The sequence below is a fragment of the Magallana gigas genome, chromosome 4 (genome assembly GCF_963853765.1).
Source record: "Magallana gigas chromosome 4, xbMagGiga1.1, whole genome shotgun sequence".
In the NCBI taxonomy this organism is placed as follows: domain Eukaryota; kingdom Metazoa; phylum Mollusca; class Bivalvia; order Ostreida; family Ostreidae; genus Magallana; species Magallana gigas.
In genome coordinates, this window is record NC_088856.1 from 17,033,406 (window position 1) to 17,052,034 (window position 18,629).

The 18,629-nt window shown below is 33.0% G+C and overlaps 2 protein-coding genes across 3 annotated transcripts; one reads left to right on the top strand and one right to left on the bottom strand.

Annotated features, from left to right (window-relative positions):
- The first annotated feature begins 4,930 nt into the window (after positions 1–4,930).
- On the top strand, positions 4,931–12,111 carry LOC105323601 (elastase-1). The gene is made up of 8 exons (XM_011422668.4): positions 4,931–5,393; positions 8,777–8,920; positions 9,208–9,345; positions 9,616–9,796; positions 9,931–10,033; positions 10,160–10,457; positions 11,056–11,189; positions 11,455–12,111. Exons 1-8 carry the CDS (start codon positions 5,348–5,350, stop codon positions 11,617–11,619), a joined length of 1,209 nt encoding a protein of 402 aa, XP_011420970.3. The 5' UTR covers positions 4,931–5,347; the 3' UTR covers positions 11,620–12,111.
- Positions 12,112–13,369: 1,258 nt separating this feature from the next.
- Positions 13,370–18,336, bottom strand: LOC117687785 (integrase/recombinase xerD homolog). Of its 2 annotated transcripts, none has more exons than XM_066081472.1 (2): positions 15,470–18,336; positions 13,370–15,028 (listed from the first exon to the last, which is right to left on the bottom strand). In XM_066081472.1, exon 2 carries the CDS (start codon positions 14,957–14,959, stop codon positions 14,033–14,035), a length of 927 nt encoding a protein of 308 aa, XP_065937544.1. In that variant the 5' UTR covers positions 14,960–15,028; positions 15,470–18,336; the 3' UTR covers positions 13,370–14,032. The 2 variants fall into 2 exon arrangements, with proteins under 2 accessions (XP_065937544.1, XP_065937543.1); XM_066081471.1 differs by having other exon boundaries at positions 15,446–18,336.
- Positions 18,337–18,629: the final 293 nt, after the last annotated feature.

Sequence of the window (18,629 nt, forward strand, 5' to 3'; positions counted from 1 at the left end):
TAATTATATATGATTGACTCAAGAATTGAGTACAAAGATTGACATTTTCACTTAATAAAGACCAATCATGATTTTATGCAATAAAATTCAACAATTAAGTCACATAATATAAAACAAAGACCCTAAATTGAATTAAAAATAGTTAAATTAATCAAAAATTGTAAATTTCAGTTGTCTAAAGGTCACGGAATGAATTTACAATGTCGTAGGCTGACAAATACGATATATTTATCTCAGTGGAAATATAAACTCAGCAATAACGGGTGTTCGAAATAATATCCTACGTTTTAGAGAGGGCATTGGTTTTCATCAAGTTCACACATGTTGGCCGTCATTGGTTTCAAATTCAATTGATTCCTGTGATGACAATAGCTAAAACCCGTTCTATGATTAATTTTGTATTAATTTTATCGTGTATATAAACTTTTCATTTTCTTTCTTTCCTTCCTTTTTTTTTAAATATAGACCAATATAATTTGTTTTCTCGCGTTCTCTTATGAACTTTAAATTAAAACACGCTTGACACATAAACAAGATCTTTGAAAAAATCGTGATGCATTGAGCACATTCTATATAGTTTTTAAAAGTTAATGTTATGTGCATTTTAAAGGGGCATGGTCACGATTTTGGTCAAAAATTATTTTTCCGATTTTGTTATTTACAATGCTTCAGAAAGGCATTTTTAATATGCAACCGAAATCTGAGTGTCATTTTTTTAGTTATAAGCGAATTGCAGAGCTTGGAATTCTTTGCTATGTAGACGAGTAAAAATTTATGTTTTAAATCTAAAACAAATGTCTTAAACGTTAGAAACTGTTTATTTTTGCTTAAAATAAATAAGGAAATAATTGAGACAAATAAGCTGGAAAAAGATTTTTACAGGCATATTGAACCTATGTAAACAAAAACAGGGCATGAGCCTTGTTTACATGACAAAGAATTGTGAGTCCTGTATCTTGCTTATAACTCTACGAATGACTCTCAAATTTTATTCGATCATTAGAAATGATTTTCTAATGGTTTTCTATTGCTGAATAAAGAATGTAGTTAATCATAATCATCGTCATTTTAATCATCATCATCATCATCATCATCATCATCATCATCGTGGTAATAAATAAGTGACGTCAGGCGACGTAATGATGAATATTATTACCTGTTTCTGGTGTCACAATCTGCGATGCTACCTGGCATTTCTGAAGAGAAATTTCAACAATTTCAAAACTTAAGATATATACGTTTTTATAACTCAGTGTATACGAACGTTGAATGATGGTGCACATTATCATCTGGTGCGAACTAAATACGCAATGTTAACCTTCTCATTATCACCGTATCAAATATGCATAAAGATAAATGTAGAGTGGAAATATTCCTGGCATTCTTACTTAGCTTATGTCAGAAGCAAATAAATGTCTCGGGAAGCAGCGTTATTTATAAAATATAGGGAAAAAAGAAAATCTACGCTAGCGGTTTATTGCGTGAACATGGAGTACTATGGAGATTCATTAATAATTCTTATGTTTAGACGTCGTAATGATATGGCCTTTTTAAAATAGAATAATTTCTATTTTAGCATTTAGTTTTGAGTCATCAATGCTTCTTATATATCTACAATGACAACATAGGAGATCTAATAATACCACAAACGCTACTATTTTAAAATGACAGTATATATATATCATTTCTAGTAATCTAAAGCATCTAAATACAATGCATTGACAACATACAAAGGTTCTTATAATACTACATCTGAAAAGTTTGTGACCTGGAATATCTTTATTTGACTTCCTTGTCGTTTTGTTTTACATCTTTATGACGCTGCTTTTTTATAAACTCGCATTCGAATTAATAGACAATGCCATGTTTTTCGCCGTATTGTAAAATTATAAGTGAAGTACTTGATATATTAGCGCTGTGTTATATATTGAGTAGGAGAGACGTTTCGGTATTATTCGGAATAACGACTCGAATACTACTCCATTCTCATTACTTGGTGAACGTTGTTTCCCAATTAATTCCTTTCTGCATTTGTTCCAATTCTCCATTTTCAAAATAAATCTCTAAATTCGCGAATCTGTGTATAACGTAAATAATGGATGATTACATGTTGTGTATGGATGTGCGGGTAGAGGCGATAATGGCTGATTTACAAGATAAGGAAATGTCATCGAACTCGCCATAATATTGCATCACCACGTGATCAATAGAACAACTAGCATGGCGGGGGTTACATGGAAGGGAAATAGATTATTTACGACTGTCATTTAGTAAACAAATTCCCAGAGAGCTTTTACACACACCCCAATACTTCTCCATCCCCATTAAGAAGGAAATATATGCAATCAATTACACTGTAAGTATGTGGTAAGTGTACAGATAATTTCAAATGCCCTTATTGATATTTCAATTAAGATGGAGGGAATTGCTGGATGTGACGTCCTTGAATACTAATAAACACAAATGAACAGAAATTGTTCGTCAGAAGGAATTCTACCAATGCATTTTTAAAGGGGCAATTTTGCAAACGACCCTGTTTAAGATTTCCCTCGATGGATTCAACTGGTACATGGGGGGGGGGGGGGGGGGGGGGGGGGCAACAACATAGAATCGACACTAACATGTATATTCATATAAATAAGACAAATATGTTATTGTTTGCTTGTTTTAACAAAATAAAACTCTATTTATAGTCTTAATTTCTTTCTTTTCTGAGCATATTTCCTTGTAGTCAATGGAATAAATTTATTTAAGAAATAAGGAATCCTTTTTAGTATCATGATGTGATCATATGCGGGCGGGTGTGAACAAATCCAATAAAGCCCAATGGGCTCTATTATAGATTTGATTGTGTTTGATCACCTCATGATATTCAAAGTATGATTCCTTTTTACTTATATTTATATAATTTTCAGAAAATGTACGATTAAATATTAAAATAATCATTGATGAAATTAATGGGATTATACATTACAAAATCGATTTATAGTGTTACCACAGACAAAGACACAGGAAAATGTAAATAGTGTTGGATCAAATAAAAATCCGTGAATAAAATTGATGCGTTACTGACCTATCAAAAATCCCAAAGTTTGCCAGAGACCCTCCTCCTGATGGCGGCTATTTCTGTTCCTCACGCTGCCTCCAATATACAACAGATTCTACACTTCAGTTTCTTTGATTGTTCAATTAGAAACAAGCTTTGTATCTTGTAAATTCTTCACGAGGTCTTGACCCTTATTATGCAATAGTAGGAAGATAATGATGCAGAAAATAGTCAGGTTTTTTTAGCTACACAGATTAGTTTTATTCAGATATTTCCCCCCAATGTACACATTAAATAGAATATTTTACCTTTTAAACAGTTTATACATCCAGTTAAATTTTAAATGTGATTCAAGTAAAGAAAATGATTAAAGAAGTTTCATAGATTAACAAAAACTAGTTGTACCTCTAGTTAATTTCCAGTGTTAATCAAGATATATATTTTTTCCTCAATAATTTTAAGTTCTATTCTTTTATCAAACATATTTTTTAAATCAACAGAAACGGCAATAAAATTAATCAGAATAAAAGAGGAATGTGTATAATCGTATCAAAATTGTTAATGTAATGTTTTACAATTTCAAATTATTGAAAACTTTGTAGAATTTTCAAAAATAAATGAACGCATAAGTTTTGCAACCCGATGTAGAAAAAATATGATATCAATGCTACAAATATCTTTGACAGAGTGATATGCTGGTATTCAATTCAAAAAATTTCGGAATGTTTTATGTACCAGTAGAAAATTTTTTTTTGTATCTTTTGAAACCTAGTATTTATGATCAGAAAACTCGCCACTTGTTTTAAGCGATACTCTGGTGGGATTTTAAAATGAACATACGGGAAACCCGTATTGGGTTAGTCAATGAAACAGGGGAAGAAATAGACAGTATTACAATCTGAAGCTGCTTAAAAAAGTCCAAGATAACGCATTTGGATGCGATGGTTAACCAGCCTTGAGACTTAATCATTACTAAATACTTCAAATAATTAAACTATAACTCAGATCAGCTATCGATTTTTGGAAATAGTTTTCATTTTTCGTATCACCAGTGCACTTTTAATCTTCAACGAAATATATATAGATCTATAGATGTGTGTGGAAACTTCCAGGTTTCCATGAGAAATTATTGAAGAGAAAATTATACAGTTGAAAATATTGGTTACTCGAAGTAGTTTTTGGCCGTCAATGTAAAACAACTCCAAAGTTAGCAATAATTTAACGAATAGAGAATTAATATCAATAGGTAATAAAACATTGATATTAATTAATTAGAGTCGGTTACAAGTGAAACCAAGGCTGTCACAACGACACAAAAAACTGACAAAGGGTCCTATGTTACTGCTGACATCGACATGAATTGAACTGTCAGGGGTCATGTTAGGGGTCGTTCACCTAAATTTATAGAGCTTTGATATTTTTTTTAGCTTTATGACAACTGTAATAGAAACATGTTACAATCTGAACGTCAAACGAAACATTCAGGTTCCATATATAATGAAGTAAACAAAAAAGTATAAAGAAAGAACACATTTATTGATTTGTAACATGCTGGTAACATGCAAAGACAATTGCGGAAAACAAGAAATTTCTAATTGATATGAAAAAAAAATCCGTTATATATTTGCAGAGCAAACTTAGATAAAGATATACATTTCCTTGATTATTTATTGTCAGATGGACAAAGTTAAAAGCTTGGAATATAATACTAACAAGTTATTGAGAACAATTCATGCACAATACTAAAAGCTGATTACAATGATACAATTAAGTGTGAAATTAATTGGAATTCAAGGAAATATTTGACTTGCTGGGCGCTGGGAGTAATAAACTACCAGTATATTAGACGGTGTCGATATCAATATATTGCCGTTCCCGTGATACTTGGGAAATCATTTCGTTTCATCTCTGGATGGTCAAGCAAGCCCAGAGGGGAAGGCAGCGATTTGTTTCTTATTTATCACAGACTTATTTCATAAACCACGAGAGAAAGAGAGAGTGATACTCGCGCAGATATTTAACTTGAAGGATGTATGTAAATTTTTTGAATGAATTGTAAATTTGTAAAACCGCCGTATGTTTTATAATTCTGCAGAGCCATATTAAGAGCTGGAGGTGTGGCCTCGCTGTTTCATTGATGAAGAGGAGTGACGAACCGTTTTTAACATTGCAGGAATTCTTCAAACGTGTATAAAAATTGGGTTTTAATTGTAATTAAGTCTGTGTTTATTTGTTTGAAGAAGAAGGAAGAAGAAGTTTATTGACTTGAAAATTTTTACCGTTTATTTCTTTGCTGCAAACATGATTCAGACTGAAGTTACTCTATTCTTCACTTTAATCACCTCTGGTAAGTAAAAATTATTTGCATAAGCAATTATTTCCTTTCACGATAAACTTTTTGCATGGATATTATTTTGCTTTATTTGGAGCAAATCAGTTTCACTAGATTCTAAAACTCTTTTTATTGGGATTTTATTTCAAAATATTCTTACGTATATTTCTGTTTTTAAAAAAAAAGATAAAAAGAAGGGCTCTTATGGTAGATGATGGAGTTACTTTACAGATTTAAAGTTATTCTACTTTCATATCAACTGTTTCAGAGTTTTGTTTCCCATTATAAACGATTATTAATGCTATTATACAGAAAGAAAATCACTCGAAAAGCCAAAAGGTGCAAACAAAGGAAAACCAATGTTAATGTTATTATTTTCGTTGACCCCCTCATTTACTTATAAAACAAAACCATTGGCTCAATATATATTACCTTGTTAACAATGTCAGTCAACTTACGAACAATTGTTGACCTTTTGCAAAAACCTTGCTGATGTCCTAAATATCGCATCCTGCTAAAAAAAATTTTCTTGGTCTACAATGCTAATTGTCAGACTTTTATTTTCTCGTCAAAGCAATTTTGTTGAAGCCTAGGGGCCAACTTGAGACTTTTTAGAATGCTCAAGAGAACTGTTGTCTGATTTTTATACTATATCAGTAATATCAGCAACGTGAATTTTTAAGCTGCATCGGGTTGATTTCTTTTTGAAAATTTTTATTTTCAAAAAGACTACATTTACAACTTTCATTTATCTTGACGTTTTTATTAATTTAAATATTCTCCTTTTTGAAGCACGGCGTTATTTTTCTAATACCATGATTGTAAGAAATTAATTCTTTGAAGAGAAAAAATTAAAGCAGTGGTTTATCAAACTTGATAAAAGTTGTCACCTGAACAATGTAAAACAACATGTTCGACATCACGTTGGAGGAAACATGTTTTTTTAATTTGTATCATTTGTATTTCATTATCACCGGTAAGCTTGCGGTCTCTGATTACCGTAGTTTACCTTGAAACAATGCAATGTGAGCTTGGATTGTCAAGTTCGTAAAATCAATGAATTGTAAGCTAGTAACAGTGGGAGGAAATGACGTCATTGTGTAGTTTATTCCTATAGAAGTGTCTTCTTGCTTTAGTTAGTAAACAGCATATTAGTATTTTTAAAATTTTGTCAATTTCAATTTGAAAATATATTGCATCAAATTTTGAATTTTAAAACTTCCATTTAACAAATTTATTGTTAAAACTTTGCTAATCAATGAAAGTAACATTTGAACATAGCGTCATTTAATGTTGAAAAAAGTATACTTGTAATTAATTAATTAATTTCGTCGCAAGTTGATTCTGCCATTTAGAATAAGAGTCGTACAATAATTAAATGATATCTATAATTCGTGATTCATAACATTACACTGGAATTGTGACATGCAATGAATTTTTTATGCAAATATGTAAGAAAATCATAATTTTATCAAACCAAAAATAATCACTGTATTAAATCCTTTTTATAATTGTATATTTGGTCAAAATAGTTCTAATTCGGGAAATCGGCAAAACGAATAAAACAACGTTAGATTAGCATTAATAATAATTATCATAAGAACTTTTAGAACCTTTTGATATTGCTTGAATAATTATACGATCTAAAGATTTCGATGCAAGGGGAAATGACAATGGGCCAATACATAAATAGACATTCGAGGCGACTTAAGATTAGATACAGTATATAGAATAATGAATTTCAAATTCATCTACGAATCTTGTTTTTGCAAACCGCAGTTTTCATTTTTATAAATAACCCATTACGGATTGTGAGCAGTATAATTATCTTTAATGCAATTCGAAAAAAAAATTAAGCGAAGCGTTAGTCATAATACTTTCAAACCTCACGACAAAACATGGTAATTTTCCCTATATTTATTTAATTACCAATCTTAAAATGTAATTGAAATACAAATTTTTCACGCTCATCGTGAATAATATAAATTTTAGGGGAAATACCATCATTCGTGAAAAGTACAATTAGGCTATATCATAAAATAATTTTACGGCTCGACTTATTACATAAATAGTGACGTCGCTTATCAGTTAGACATACTGCGCATTCTCGCGATGTCATAATAATTACCAAATAAAAAAAAAAGGTAGAAGCTTCGGCAATTTACGTGTTAAAAAACGTGTGCTTCGATAGCTTCGATTTTATCGGGAAATCCCAAGGTCAGTCCACATCTGTGGGCTCCTATGGCGGATATTTTGGTGGTCTTATCACTCTATCTGATTAAGAACGATAGATAGGCTATTTTTGTTGCATTCCGAGGAAGAATTGTGCATATAGCGAATAATTGGGATTCTTGAGTGAGGTGTCTCATCATATTGAAATCTTACTGTACATGTACTAACGTACATATGCTAGTATAGGGTGTAAACATCTTCTACATGGACTTACTTATAAATATGTAACAACTAAATCAAGAGGCTGCTAAAAGCAATATTTAAAAAACCAAATGAAAAAAAACCCAATATATATCTCGGAATACATCGTCGGGTACCACGGGTGATCGCGTCTTTTATTTATCATATTATGCTCAGAATAAGGAAATTTACTTAAAACAAAAATACTGCAATGATTAAAAAATATATATTATAAACATGCACTCTAATGATATCTGTAATTAACAAGAATTTGAATAAAAAAAATACACATTTAAACAATTAATTTCATTGCTAAAATATTTAAGAGACATTGCCACTGTATATTGTTTAAAATTAACCAATTGCAAACTGACAAAGCTAGGGTATCTTACAACATCCCTTGGCCTTTCTAAATAGAATAATCGAAAACACACCTGAATAGCGTATCGAAGCACGGGATTCTCTTTACCAATTAGCCAATTCACTACAAGAAGAGTTATTTTGGGCACTGTCTGTTTCTGGAACATTTTCTGAATGAAATTCCAGAGAAGATTGGTTCTCATGATAGCGCGGGGTGTAGGAGGCCTGGGAGAGAATGAAACTCGAGCAAATGAAGAGCAAATTGATTCCCTCGTAAAACACAACATTTGTGGCTCAAATTTTCATCGATATGATAAGATAACGCCAAGGAGTCCTTTTTTTTTCTTCAAACAAACCGTCTACTGTTTATTAAGCGCGAAATGATACGACGGCTAAATAGCAATCACTTATTCCAAGAATTTCATACCAATCTAAGTTCGCATTGCCTTTCAAATTAACTTTGGTAACTTTAAAATTTCTTGTTAAGAATTAATTTTTACACAGTAGACTGAAGCCGAATAACGATGGCTTTCATACTAAAAAAATGAGTGTTGCAGAAAATCTTATAAGAAGTCATATTTAACAAAATACAAAAAAGTTGAAATAATTGTTATTTTCACTTTCAGTGCTTTCTGCGACAATAAGGACAGAGATATGTCACTATTTACGAGGATCGTGCGACACAACGTGCGAGTTTGAATACATACACAAATGGGGCATACCACTCTGTTCCGGTGTAGGAATGAAATGCTGCGCACCGGATGATGTTGGTAAGTATAGGGTTAATTGATATCTGGGACCATGTCATTTCTTTAAAGATTTCGTTTTGATGAACTTATAATTTGCAATAACGATCAGTATTTGTTTTCTGAAGCCTCTATTTTTTAAACCCTTTTTTGAAACTAATTTGAAAGTAAAAAAAAACATGTTTTTTCGTGACAGTAACCCAAAGAATGCAATTGTTCTAGCAAATTAAAAAGTACTTATACACTGACTACTGTCACGGTATAGGCAAACATTGTACCATGATATACAGTCTTGTATGGTCTTCTTTCAGTGCAAATGATGAAGAACCGCAAAACCACCACTACAACCACAACAACTACCACCACCACCACCCCCGCACCGGCGCCACCAATGTATGATGTGCTGGTGCTAGACCAGCCCCAGTATATGTCCAACAAGATACCCAGCAGTAAGGGTTCCATTGTTTTCTTGTTTTATCATTTTCACTATCCATAACGATTACCGAACATACTTTTTCTTGAAAACTCTTGAAAACAACTAAATAAATAATTGATTAACAAAAAAAATATATTAGGTATTTCGTTTACTAAACCATGTTTCAACCTTAAAGATAGTTGATCAAATTCTTACCAAGACCAAAATTAGCACTTAAAATCAGAAACTTACTCTCCATGATTCAATGTACTTTCCATTCTAAACAAAATTTCAATTTTTCCAGGAAATGATTGCGGCAAACCTTACTTCTCCCATCGAGCCAAGAGAATTGTGGGAGGGACAACGGCTCCCAGGGGGGCATGGCCCTGGCAAGTGTCCTTCCGCTATATGAGTGGGCTCTATGGTTGTGGAGGCGCCCTCATCAGTGACCGCTGGGTTCTAACCGCTGCCCATTGCTTCAAAGGGTCAGTTGGCAATCTGGCAATATGATTCTCTTCAGTATTATACAAAGAAAACTGAAATTAGTGTCATTACCATGATAACTTGCATAGCTAGGTCGAATATAAAATTTCTAATGACTTTTTTGTTGTTTTTATAGAGAATACAACAGTATCCATAAATGGCGCGTGACTGTTGGAATGCACGACACCAAGGCAAATGAACCTTCCAAACTGGACATCCCCATCAGAGCCATAATCAAAGTAAGAATCGATTTGTCCATGTTACAAAATGTAACTGTTATAGGAAAGAAGTGATATATTTTATTTACATGTAACTCTTGTCACAGTTTTCGTATTGTTATAATTGGTAATCTTAATTTTTCCCAGCATCCCCTATACATAGCTTATAACGAGGAGGAAGAACAGAGGAGCAACCAGAGCACACCCCTCCACAAACGCTACGCCCACGACATCGCCCTGGTGGAGCTAGACAGGAGCGTGGACATCCAATCCCCGTACACACGCGCAATATGTCTGCCACCAGTGGGCGACGCCATCTTTGGAAACGACTTCGACAAGAGAGAGCCAGGATCTCCACTCATGCATGACAACACCGTGGATCTGTTTGACGTGGAGAGAAAGGGGCAGTGCTGGGTGACCGGATGGGGCTACACTGCAGATCAAGGTATCCATCTTTGTTGGTTTATAGTTATTTGGGTTCTTGATTGGAAGAACGTTGTGTTTTCTTTTACATTTAATCATTGCTTCAATTAAGGATGCTGCTTCATTTGAAAATACCTTATTTTACGTTATTTGGATGCTTCTTTTAACTTGTTGCTAGCTTATTTAACGTCTTTGAATATTTCTCGAAAATAACATGTCAATGATTTGAATCGATAATCAAAGTTTAAAATAATTTTATATTCACTGATACTTATCTAGAAAAATATTTTGAAAGGTTCTTCAAGTGTGAATTCAATAACCGAAGAGTTCTTGATAAAAATTTTCACCCTAAAAATATGTGTACTCTTACCTTTCCGTTATCTTTTCAAAAATAGTTTGGGGAATCTTTATTTACAGATACATTGTATTTTTTCTTATGATATTTATCAGGAAATGTCAGAAACTGAGAAAAGAGATAAAAGCCGATAGCTGATTCTAATTTTAAACCATTATCTGTTCAATACACTTTTTGCAACATCCAGATTGTGTATTCAAAGCAAGAATTTCGTGCTCAATTTAACACCTTATCTGAAAAATAACAACTTTAATCTTTATTGCAGAGGAAACTGATCGCTCACGCTTGCGCCAAGTTCGCGGTGACGTCATCAGTAGCACCCAGTGCAAAGAGTTCTGGCAGTCTGAGCTGGAGGAGGACACGTTGTGCTTTGGGGATGGAACTCATGGCCCTTGCAAGGTAAACTTGAGAAAAAAATTTTGTCATATTTCTGTATCCCTTGTACAACTTGTCTAGGTTTAAAAGAAAGCCAAATCTTAGGACAAAAAATAATTGTGTCCCACAAATGTACAACAAACTGTAACATCATGTAAAAAATATTTCAAGAAGGTAATTGTTATATTATAATAAAGCAGACTTTTAAGTGGTTAATGCTGCAATTTGATGAAGTTGAATTAACTTCTTAATTATTGTCATGATAACAGAAAACTTTTTTTTGTTACAGGGCGATTCAGGTGGGCCCATGTCTTGCAGTTATGACGGCAAATATTACATCACAGGTGTCGTTTCATGGGGATCGGAAGACTGCAAACAGAAGGGATACCCGAGTGTATTCACTCGCGTGACGTCATACCTCAATTGGATCAACAAGCACGTCTCGCGTGGTTAACGCTACAACTTGCTGACGTAAACAAAATTGAACCCAAGTTTGAAGAATTCCAGGACGACTCAGGGAACACTGTATTTTTTGTCCAACCAAACCCAATCTATTTATTGTTAAAAAAGAACTGTGATACTCCTAGTCGTTGATTCTCATAGCGTCAATGTTTTGAACAGAAATCCAAGACATTGTTACTAAAAATAGTAACAATTTCAAATTACCAATTGCGTGTTTTCGAATGTCACTGTATGCTCTATCTGAGTCTTGTTATGATTTTTTTTTCCTGTTTGTGTGTCTTTCCTTGACAAAACTTCTCGAATTATATCAAAAAGATGAAGTAGCTCTCTTTAAGCATGTTTAAGGTTTATATTATATTTTTGTATATATATGTTACCTGTGTTGAAATTAACTTAAAATTCCACTCTTGATTCTATATATACTGACAGAATGTGATGGTTAGAAGTGTTGTTTACAAATAAACCTATGTCGGTGAGGGTAAAACTGAGTTGTTTTATTTATCTATTCTTGCTCAATTTTCAAATCTTTTACATAGGCCAGGTGTTTGGTTAAAAAAAAGATGGTTACATGGAACTCAAAATTTATTCTAGTGCAATTTTTCAAATCGTTTACATGGGATAGTGGTTTGGCTCCAAAAGATACCTTGAACACATGGACGCTGAATGGTCAACAAATTCACCATCAGCTCTGTCTTAATCTTTTAAACACAATATGTTGGCCATACCCAAACTTGTTAAAGGTATCCCACTCCTCAACGTTCTTGTATCAAGAATTTCTTGAGAAGTATATCATTGAAATCTGTAGACAAAATATACTTGAAAAATACAAAGATAATTGGGGGTCAGTGTTCATTCTTCTGAGTTATGGCCAATTTAATTTGACCTTTTTGCACCTAAAATGCGATTTCAGCCTGGTTAGGATTTTTTGTCAGTATATTGTTTGAGCAAACTTCTTGAAATACCGCTTTTAATTATGCACAATGGTCACACTGAATAGAGGGATTATGAAAAAAAATTGTACGAAGCAGCACAAATTTTTTGTGACCTTTTTTCAATTAAAAAGACAATTTCTATTATAGTTACAATTTGATTTGAAAAAAAAACATTTTGAATATCAAGAATTTATTAAGATTAATCCAGTGTGCCTAGATATGTACTCAGTATCATTTTGACATAATAAAACATGGGGGTCTGTTATGTCAAATTTTAGATACATGGGTTCAGAAGTAAAATTCTCGTAAAATTTGGCTTTAAAAAATTCACACATTTTATATTTGCATGATTTTATGCTAAACGTCTATCATTCTCTAAACATTTAGTTTTGTTCAAGTCACACAGGACCTACAAAACATCTCAAAAGCCTATCAAATGGTAAAAATGTGAATAATGAATAAAGTATAATAAAGCATATAGAAAAATCATAAAACTGCTTGTTTCTGTCATTTTCGTCTAGAAAACCTTCCGCACGAGAAAATAGTTCCCCCAAAACTTGTTTGTTTCTTGATATCAAATGGATTTTCTTTATGAATGTTGTGTAATTGTGAACTGATGAACCTTCTGTGAGGATTAAATTAATAAAATCATATTTATTTAAAATATAATGAACATCTGCGCAATGAAATCTAAACGTAAGGAGTGAGATATCTTAAAGAACACTTTATAATTTTAACATTTTAATACAGAGCCCTTCGTCTAAGATAAATGTAAAGCCTAATAAAAATGATTACAACCATCCAGTGCTCTTAAAAATACTTTTCTCCTTTAAATCCATTCATTACCTTCCAAATGAAAGCTGAATACTATGATACTAGTAAATAACAACACATTGTGTGGAATTAGCAACGACACGCTGCAGCTATTTAATATTTGGCATATTAAATGTACACACACATAATTATGGCATAAAATTGGATCACATGATTTATTGATTTTAATAAAACAATTCTGAAAATTTAAACTTTCCGCTGTACGTGTCGTCCTAAACTGGTATTTAACACCTGAGTAATTCTTTATATAGCCTTGCTAATAAACCGGTTCTTAAGAACCAGGTGACACAAACAGGTATTCGAATGAAAACCTTATATATCCGGATAATTAATTCATTATTATACCAAGTAGAAATTGATTTCTGTCTAATTCGTCCCTCAAACGAAAGAAATCATATTTCTCCTTTAAATCCATTCATTACCTTCCAAATGAAAGCTGAATACTATGATACTAGTAAATAACAACACATTGTGTGGAATTAGCAACGACACGCTGCAGCTATGTAAATATAAAGAACGGGGAACTAATGCTACTATTAATATAGGATATAATAACGTAATCCAACTTCATATATATTCAGAAAAATCAATACAAAAAAAAAAATAAAATATAATCAATAAACAACATGATTACAACTATTATAAACCAAGTTCTTTGGAAACACTTAAACGTTCACTAAGCGGATCCTGGACATATCCATCCTTAGCAGATTCCGAACGCCAACGTCCATGTCTCTTGAATATCCTGTCCGGAATTCCCCTCACTGCCGACGCAGTCGCTCCACCTGACCGCAAACTGTGAAGTCCATAAACTTTGATGTTATCTACAATTCCTATAAATGCTTCGATGAATAATTCACGAACCCTGGTGTAAGACAGAGGCTTTTCACGATTACGCAACCGGTAACCACTTCCCGATTTCGAAATAGCACAAAATACATATTCCTCTGAATCGTCTTGAATCCCAGCTAAACGAAGATACAATTCAAAATTAGAAACAGGACACATATATGAAAATGTTCTTGCTATAACAACTCTTGTACCGTCTCTGTAGATATCAGTCTTACTAGACTCGATGAATATTTCAATATGATCAGGTAAAAATTGAATATCAGATCTCTTGATATTTATGAGTTCGCTGCTACGTAAAAATCCAGCGAATGCCAACAAGACCATACAAATGATTCTTTGATTATAAAGATTATTACATTCAAACAGTTTCAAATACATACAACGTAAATTTTCAACAGTTATTGGTTCTTTCTTTTGAACAGGTTTTGCCACTATACGTTTCCCACCTTCCATAATGTTTTTAACAAACTGATTGTCAGTCGGAGAATTGAATCCCACAAGATCATGAGCCCATTTGATTCCATAGAATGCGTCAACAATAGGGGATGGAGAGTTTGCCCGTTGAACCAAGCATGCTAAATAAATAGATACATGTAAAGGTTTTGAAGGAAATAATTCACTTTCCTCGATTCCTTGTTCTTTTGCCCACTTCTTAAATCTCAGGAAACTGTTACAATATTTGTTTATAGTTGAATCCGCTCGTGACGCTTGCATAATCCCAGGAAGTGCATACACCTTTTCACGCAACTTTGAAGGCAACTGAATCAAATCTCTTTCAAATACCTGAAAAAACAAATTTGTAAAGGAACACCAATAAATATTTTTTCGCTTTGAAATTATCTACCGGATATGTATAAAAATACATATACTTATATCTACATATCAGCTTAATTAAGATATTCAGCACATTTTCTTCAGAAATGAAGATATCAGTTTGATAAAAAACCAAACTTGCCAAATGGCAAACCACAAATGTGGTGAAAGAAACTTCAGTAAATCCATAGTGATAAAATATTTATCTCTATTACAACATAGCGCAAATTGCCTGATATTTCTCATACAAGTTTATGGGAAATAATTCCCAATTAATCAATAAATTTGTTTATTTTGAAGAATTTAAAACTGCCAAAAAACAATTTTGAAATCAAACTCTGAAATCAAAAACAAATGCAAGCATTCTAAACTTTAAATCTTCTTTACCAAAAATACCAGATCCGAGTTTACCACGTGTGTAAAACTCCTTTGCTACTGGAAGATCCTTCCAATCTACAATATGTGACCTGTAAACTTCAGAAATTAAAATTGGCCAAAAGGCTGATGATTCCCATAGCGGAGCTACTAATGTTCCATATCCTTTGCATTCGTTCAAATTCTCCAAAACTCTTGGAATAAGATAAAATGGCGGTACGATCCATGCATTCAAACCTGTCCAATTAATAGTAAATGCATCAACTGCATACGTAAAAGGATTCCAATACCTGGAACAAAATTTATCTACCTTTGCATTGTAATCACAAGCAAATAAATCAATATCATACGGACCCCATTCCCGTGATAGGTCTTCAAAAACAGTTTTCACGATACCCCAATCATCAAAGTCGACAATTCTGCTCAAATAATCTGCTTGCTCATTGAGTTCTCTTGGTATCCATTCAATTTCAATACCAATCTTATATTCTAAACAAATTTGAAAAATGTTCATTGCAAGATCTTGTAAGTTATTTTTCATACTCCCTTTTTGAACAATGGAAACAACATTTGCGTTGTCTGTAAACCATTTTATATTCTCACCTTTGAGAAATTGTACAAATGACCGAAGAACTCTATCCACCGCGGCCAATTCTCTCCATGTGGAACTCATAATTCTCTCAGATTCTTCCCATAAACCATGAGAAACATTTTTACCTGTCCGTACGCAATAACCGCCATAACCAGTATCACTTGCATCTGTGTACACTACCAGATTAGAACTTGGTTTAACTTTCATATCCCTTCTATTCAACATATCTAAAGACGATTTCCAGAAACTTATCTGTTTTTTACTTTCCTCAGAAATTAAAATCATGCTATTCCATGTTGGAGCAGACACAATGTCAATACTAAGACATTTGGTCATTAACTGGGCTACACTTCCGATAACAACAGACATAGATATGATTTGTCCAACTAAACTTGCTAGTCGTCTTACCTTTATTCTGCAATTCTGGTTCATAAAATGCTCAATTTTGAAAATTGTTTTTTGAATCTTAAATACACGCTTTTCAGGAATGTAAATTTTCCCCATATTACAATCCAAAACAACACCAAGATACTCGATAACTTGACAAGGGATCCACATGGACTTTTCCACTTTAGGCACAAAACCTGAACAAACTAAATCATACTGTACCTCTTTGGATATTTTGCATGCTTCGTCATACTTACTATGGCAGCCAAACCCATCATCTAAATACATAAGTACAGTTTTACCTTCTCTACGCCATTTCTTAACTAAGGATCGTGTGAGTTTAGTAAAAATATATGGCGCAGATGTGAGACCAAATGGCAAAACATTAAAACAGAAATATCGATCTTGAACACCAAATTTCCATGAAAATCCTAAATATTTTCTATGGTCAGGAAAAATATCTACATGGTGATATGCACTTGTGATGTCAAATTTAAAACACCAACTATTTTTATTTGTATACATAAGAGCGGTTCTTATATCGTCATATTTCACAGACTGTTTCCATACATGCTTATTAACTTCCCTTAAATCTAATATAAGCCTTCTTTTCCCACTGGAGTTCACTGAAACAGAAAGAGGATTAGTAACCAAAAACTCTGTATTTTGTTCGGATATCAAACCGTTTTCTAATAGCTCCATTATTGCTCCCTGTACGAAAACATCTTCCTGTAAAGCAGATTTATTATTATGCGAAAAGCTCTGCTGTGGTAAAGAATAAAAAGGTATTTTATAACCATCCTGAATAGTATCTATGATATAATGACAAGCATCAATGCATTTCCAAAATTCAATATTTGATTTTAATCGCCCTCTAACAGAGACTTTGCCACCTTCTTTATACTCATAGCATTCGTTAAACTCATCAACACAACTTTTTCCATCATAATACTTATCTTTTATCAAAGATGATTCTTTAGACTGTTTAGCCTCTCTATTTAGCGGACTTAAGCTCCGGGCATTCTTTTCTTTGGTGATTGGGTTTTCCGCAGTGGAAACAGCCAATGGGAAATCTGGATGCAGCTGGCATGATGGGGAAGCCAAAGGGCGTTGGGCCACGAAAAGGCTGTCTAGCTGGAAAAGGAAAATAAGGAGCACTGCTCCTAACATTAGAATAGCTACTCTTAGATTTCAGTTTTTCTTTTTGCTTCTCCTTTTCTTTCTTTTCTTTCATGGCTTTATTTTCCGCTTTAAACATTCGTTTTTCGTCATCCGAATCATCAGCCAATGGATTGGTTACATAATTTTTCACTGTACTCCACCCACAAGGTGATGCATCAGCCATTTTGATAAGTTTGTTACGTTTATTACAAAGTTCAACTGATTCATGAATAAGTTCCTTGCAATAATCATATTTATTGTTATTCAAGGCCCATGAAGCCTGCGTCAACGTATCAATAATCTTCTCGTTATGTTCAAATTGATCTTTGTTACCTGGATGTTTCCAGACTATCGCTTGTTCTGACTTTAACTTCTTCACTTCAGACGATACGGAGGAAGTTGCCCCCTGTAATTCTCTTTTAAAATTATCAAGTTGCATTGCCATAGTATTCTCCATGTCCATTTTCTGTTCATTCATTTTGTTGAGAATGGCTTGTAGCATGTCTGCCTGAGCCCCGCCCGACATCTCCTCGTTCTGCATGCCGAATTTAAACTTTCCGCTGTACGTGTCGTCCTAAACTGGTATTTAACACCTGAGTAATTCTTTATATAGCCTTGCTAATAAACCGGTTCTTAAGAACCAGGTGACACAAACAGGTATTCGAATGAAAACCTTATATATCCGGATAATTAATTCATTATTATACCAAGTAGAAATTGATTTCTGTCTAATTCGTCCCTCAAACGAAAGAAATCATATAATATGTAGAAATGGAAGTTAAACAAATATACAGTGATTTGAACATATTTTATTGTATACATATATATAAAATACATATACAAATGGTTTGGACACAAGTTCTGACAACTTACTAGGTCTTTACCATTAAATAGAAAAATTATACAAAACTTACAACTGCATGATATAGAATTATTATTACGATAAATGAAAATAAGTGATATATACGAAAATAAGAAACATGCACATAAACTATATTAAACAAATCTACCAGTTTCGTTGATGTACAATTGAACTAATGAGAATAAGTGCTTGTT

What these genes read in the sequence shown, in the direction of transcription:
- LOC105323601 (XM_011422668.4), top strand. Translation starts at nt 5,348, where the DNA reads ATGATTCAGACTGAAGTTACTCTATTCTTCACTTTAATCACCTCTG. An exon ending in CTGCGCACCGGATGATGTTG is followed by an intron (nt 8,921 to 9,207) that starts GTAAGTATAGGG and finishes GTCTTCTTTCAG; the next exon opens with TGCAAATGATGAAGAACCGC. An exon ending in CCATCAGAGCCATAATCAAA is followed by an intron (nt 10,034 to 10,159) that starts GTAAGAATCGAT and finishes AATTTTTCCCAG; the next exon opens with CATCCCCTATACATAGCTTA.
- LOC117687785 (XM_066081472.1), bottom strand. Translation starts at nt 14,959, where the DNA reads ATGCAAGCGTCACGAGCGGATTCAACTATAAACAAATATTGTAACAGT.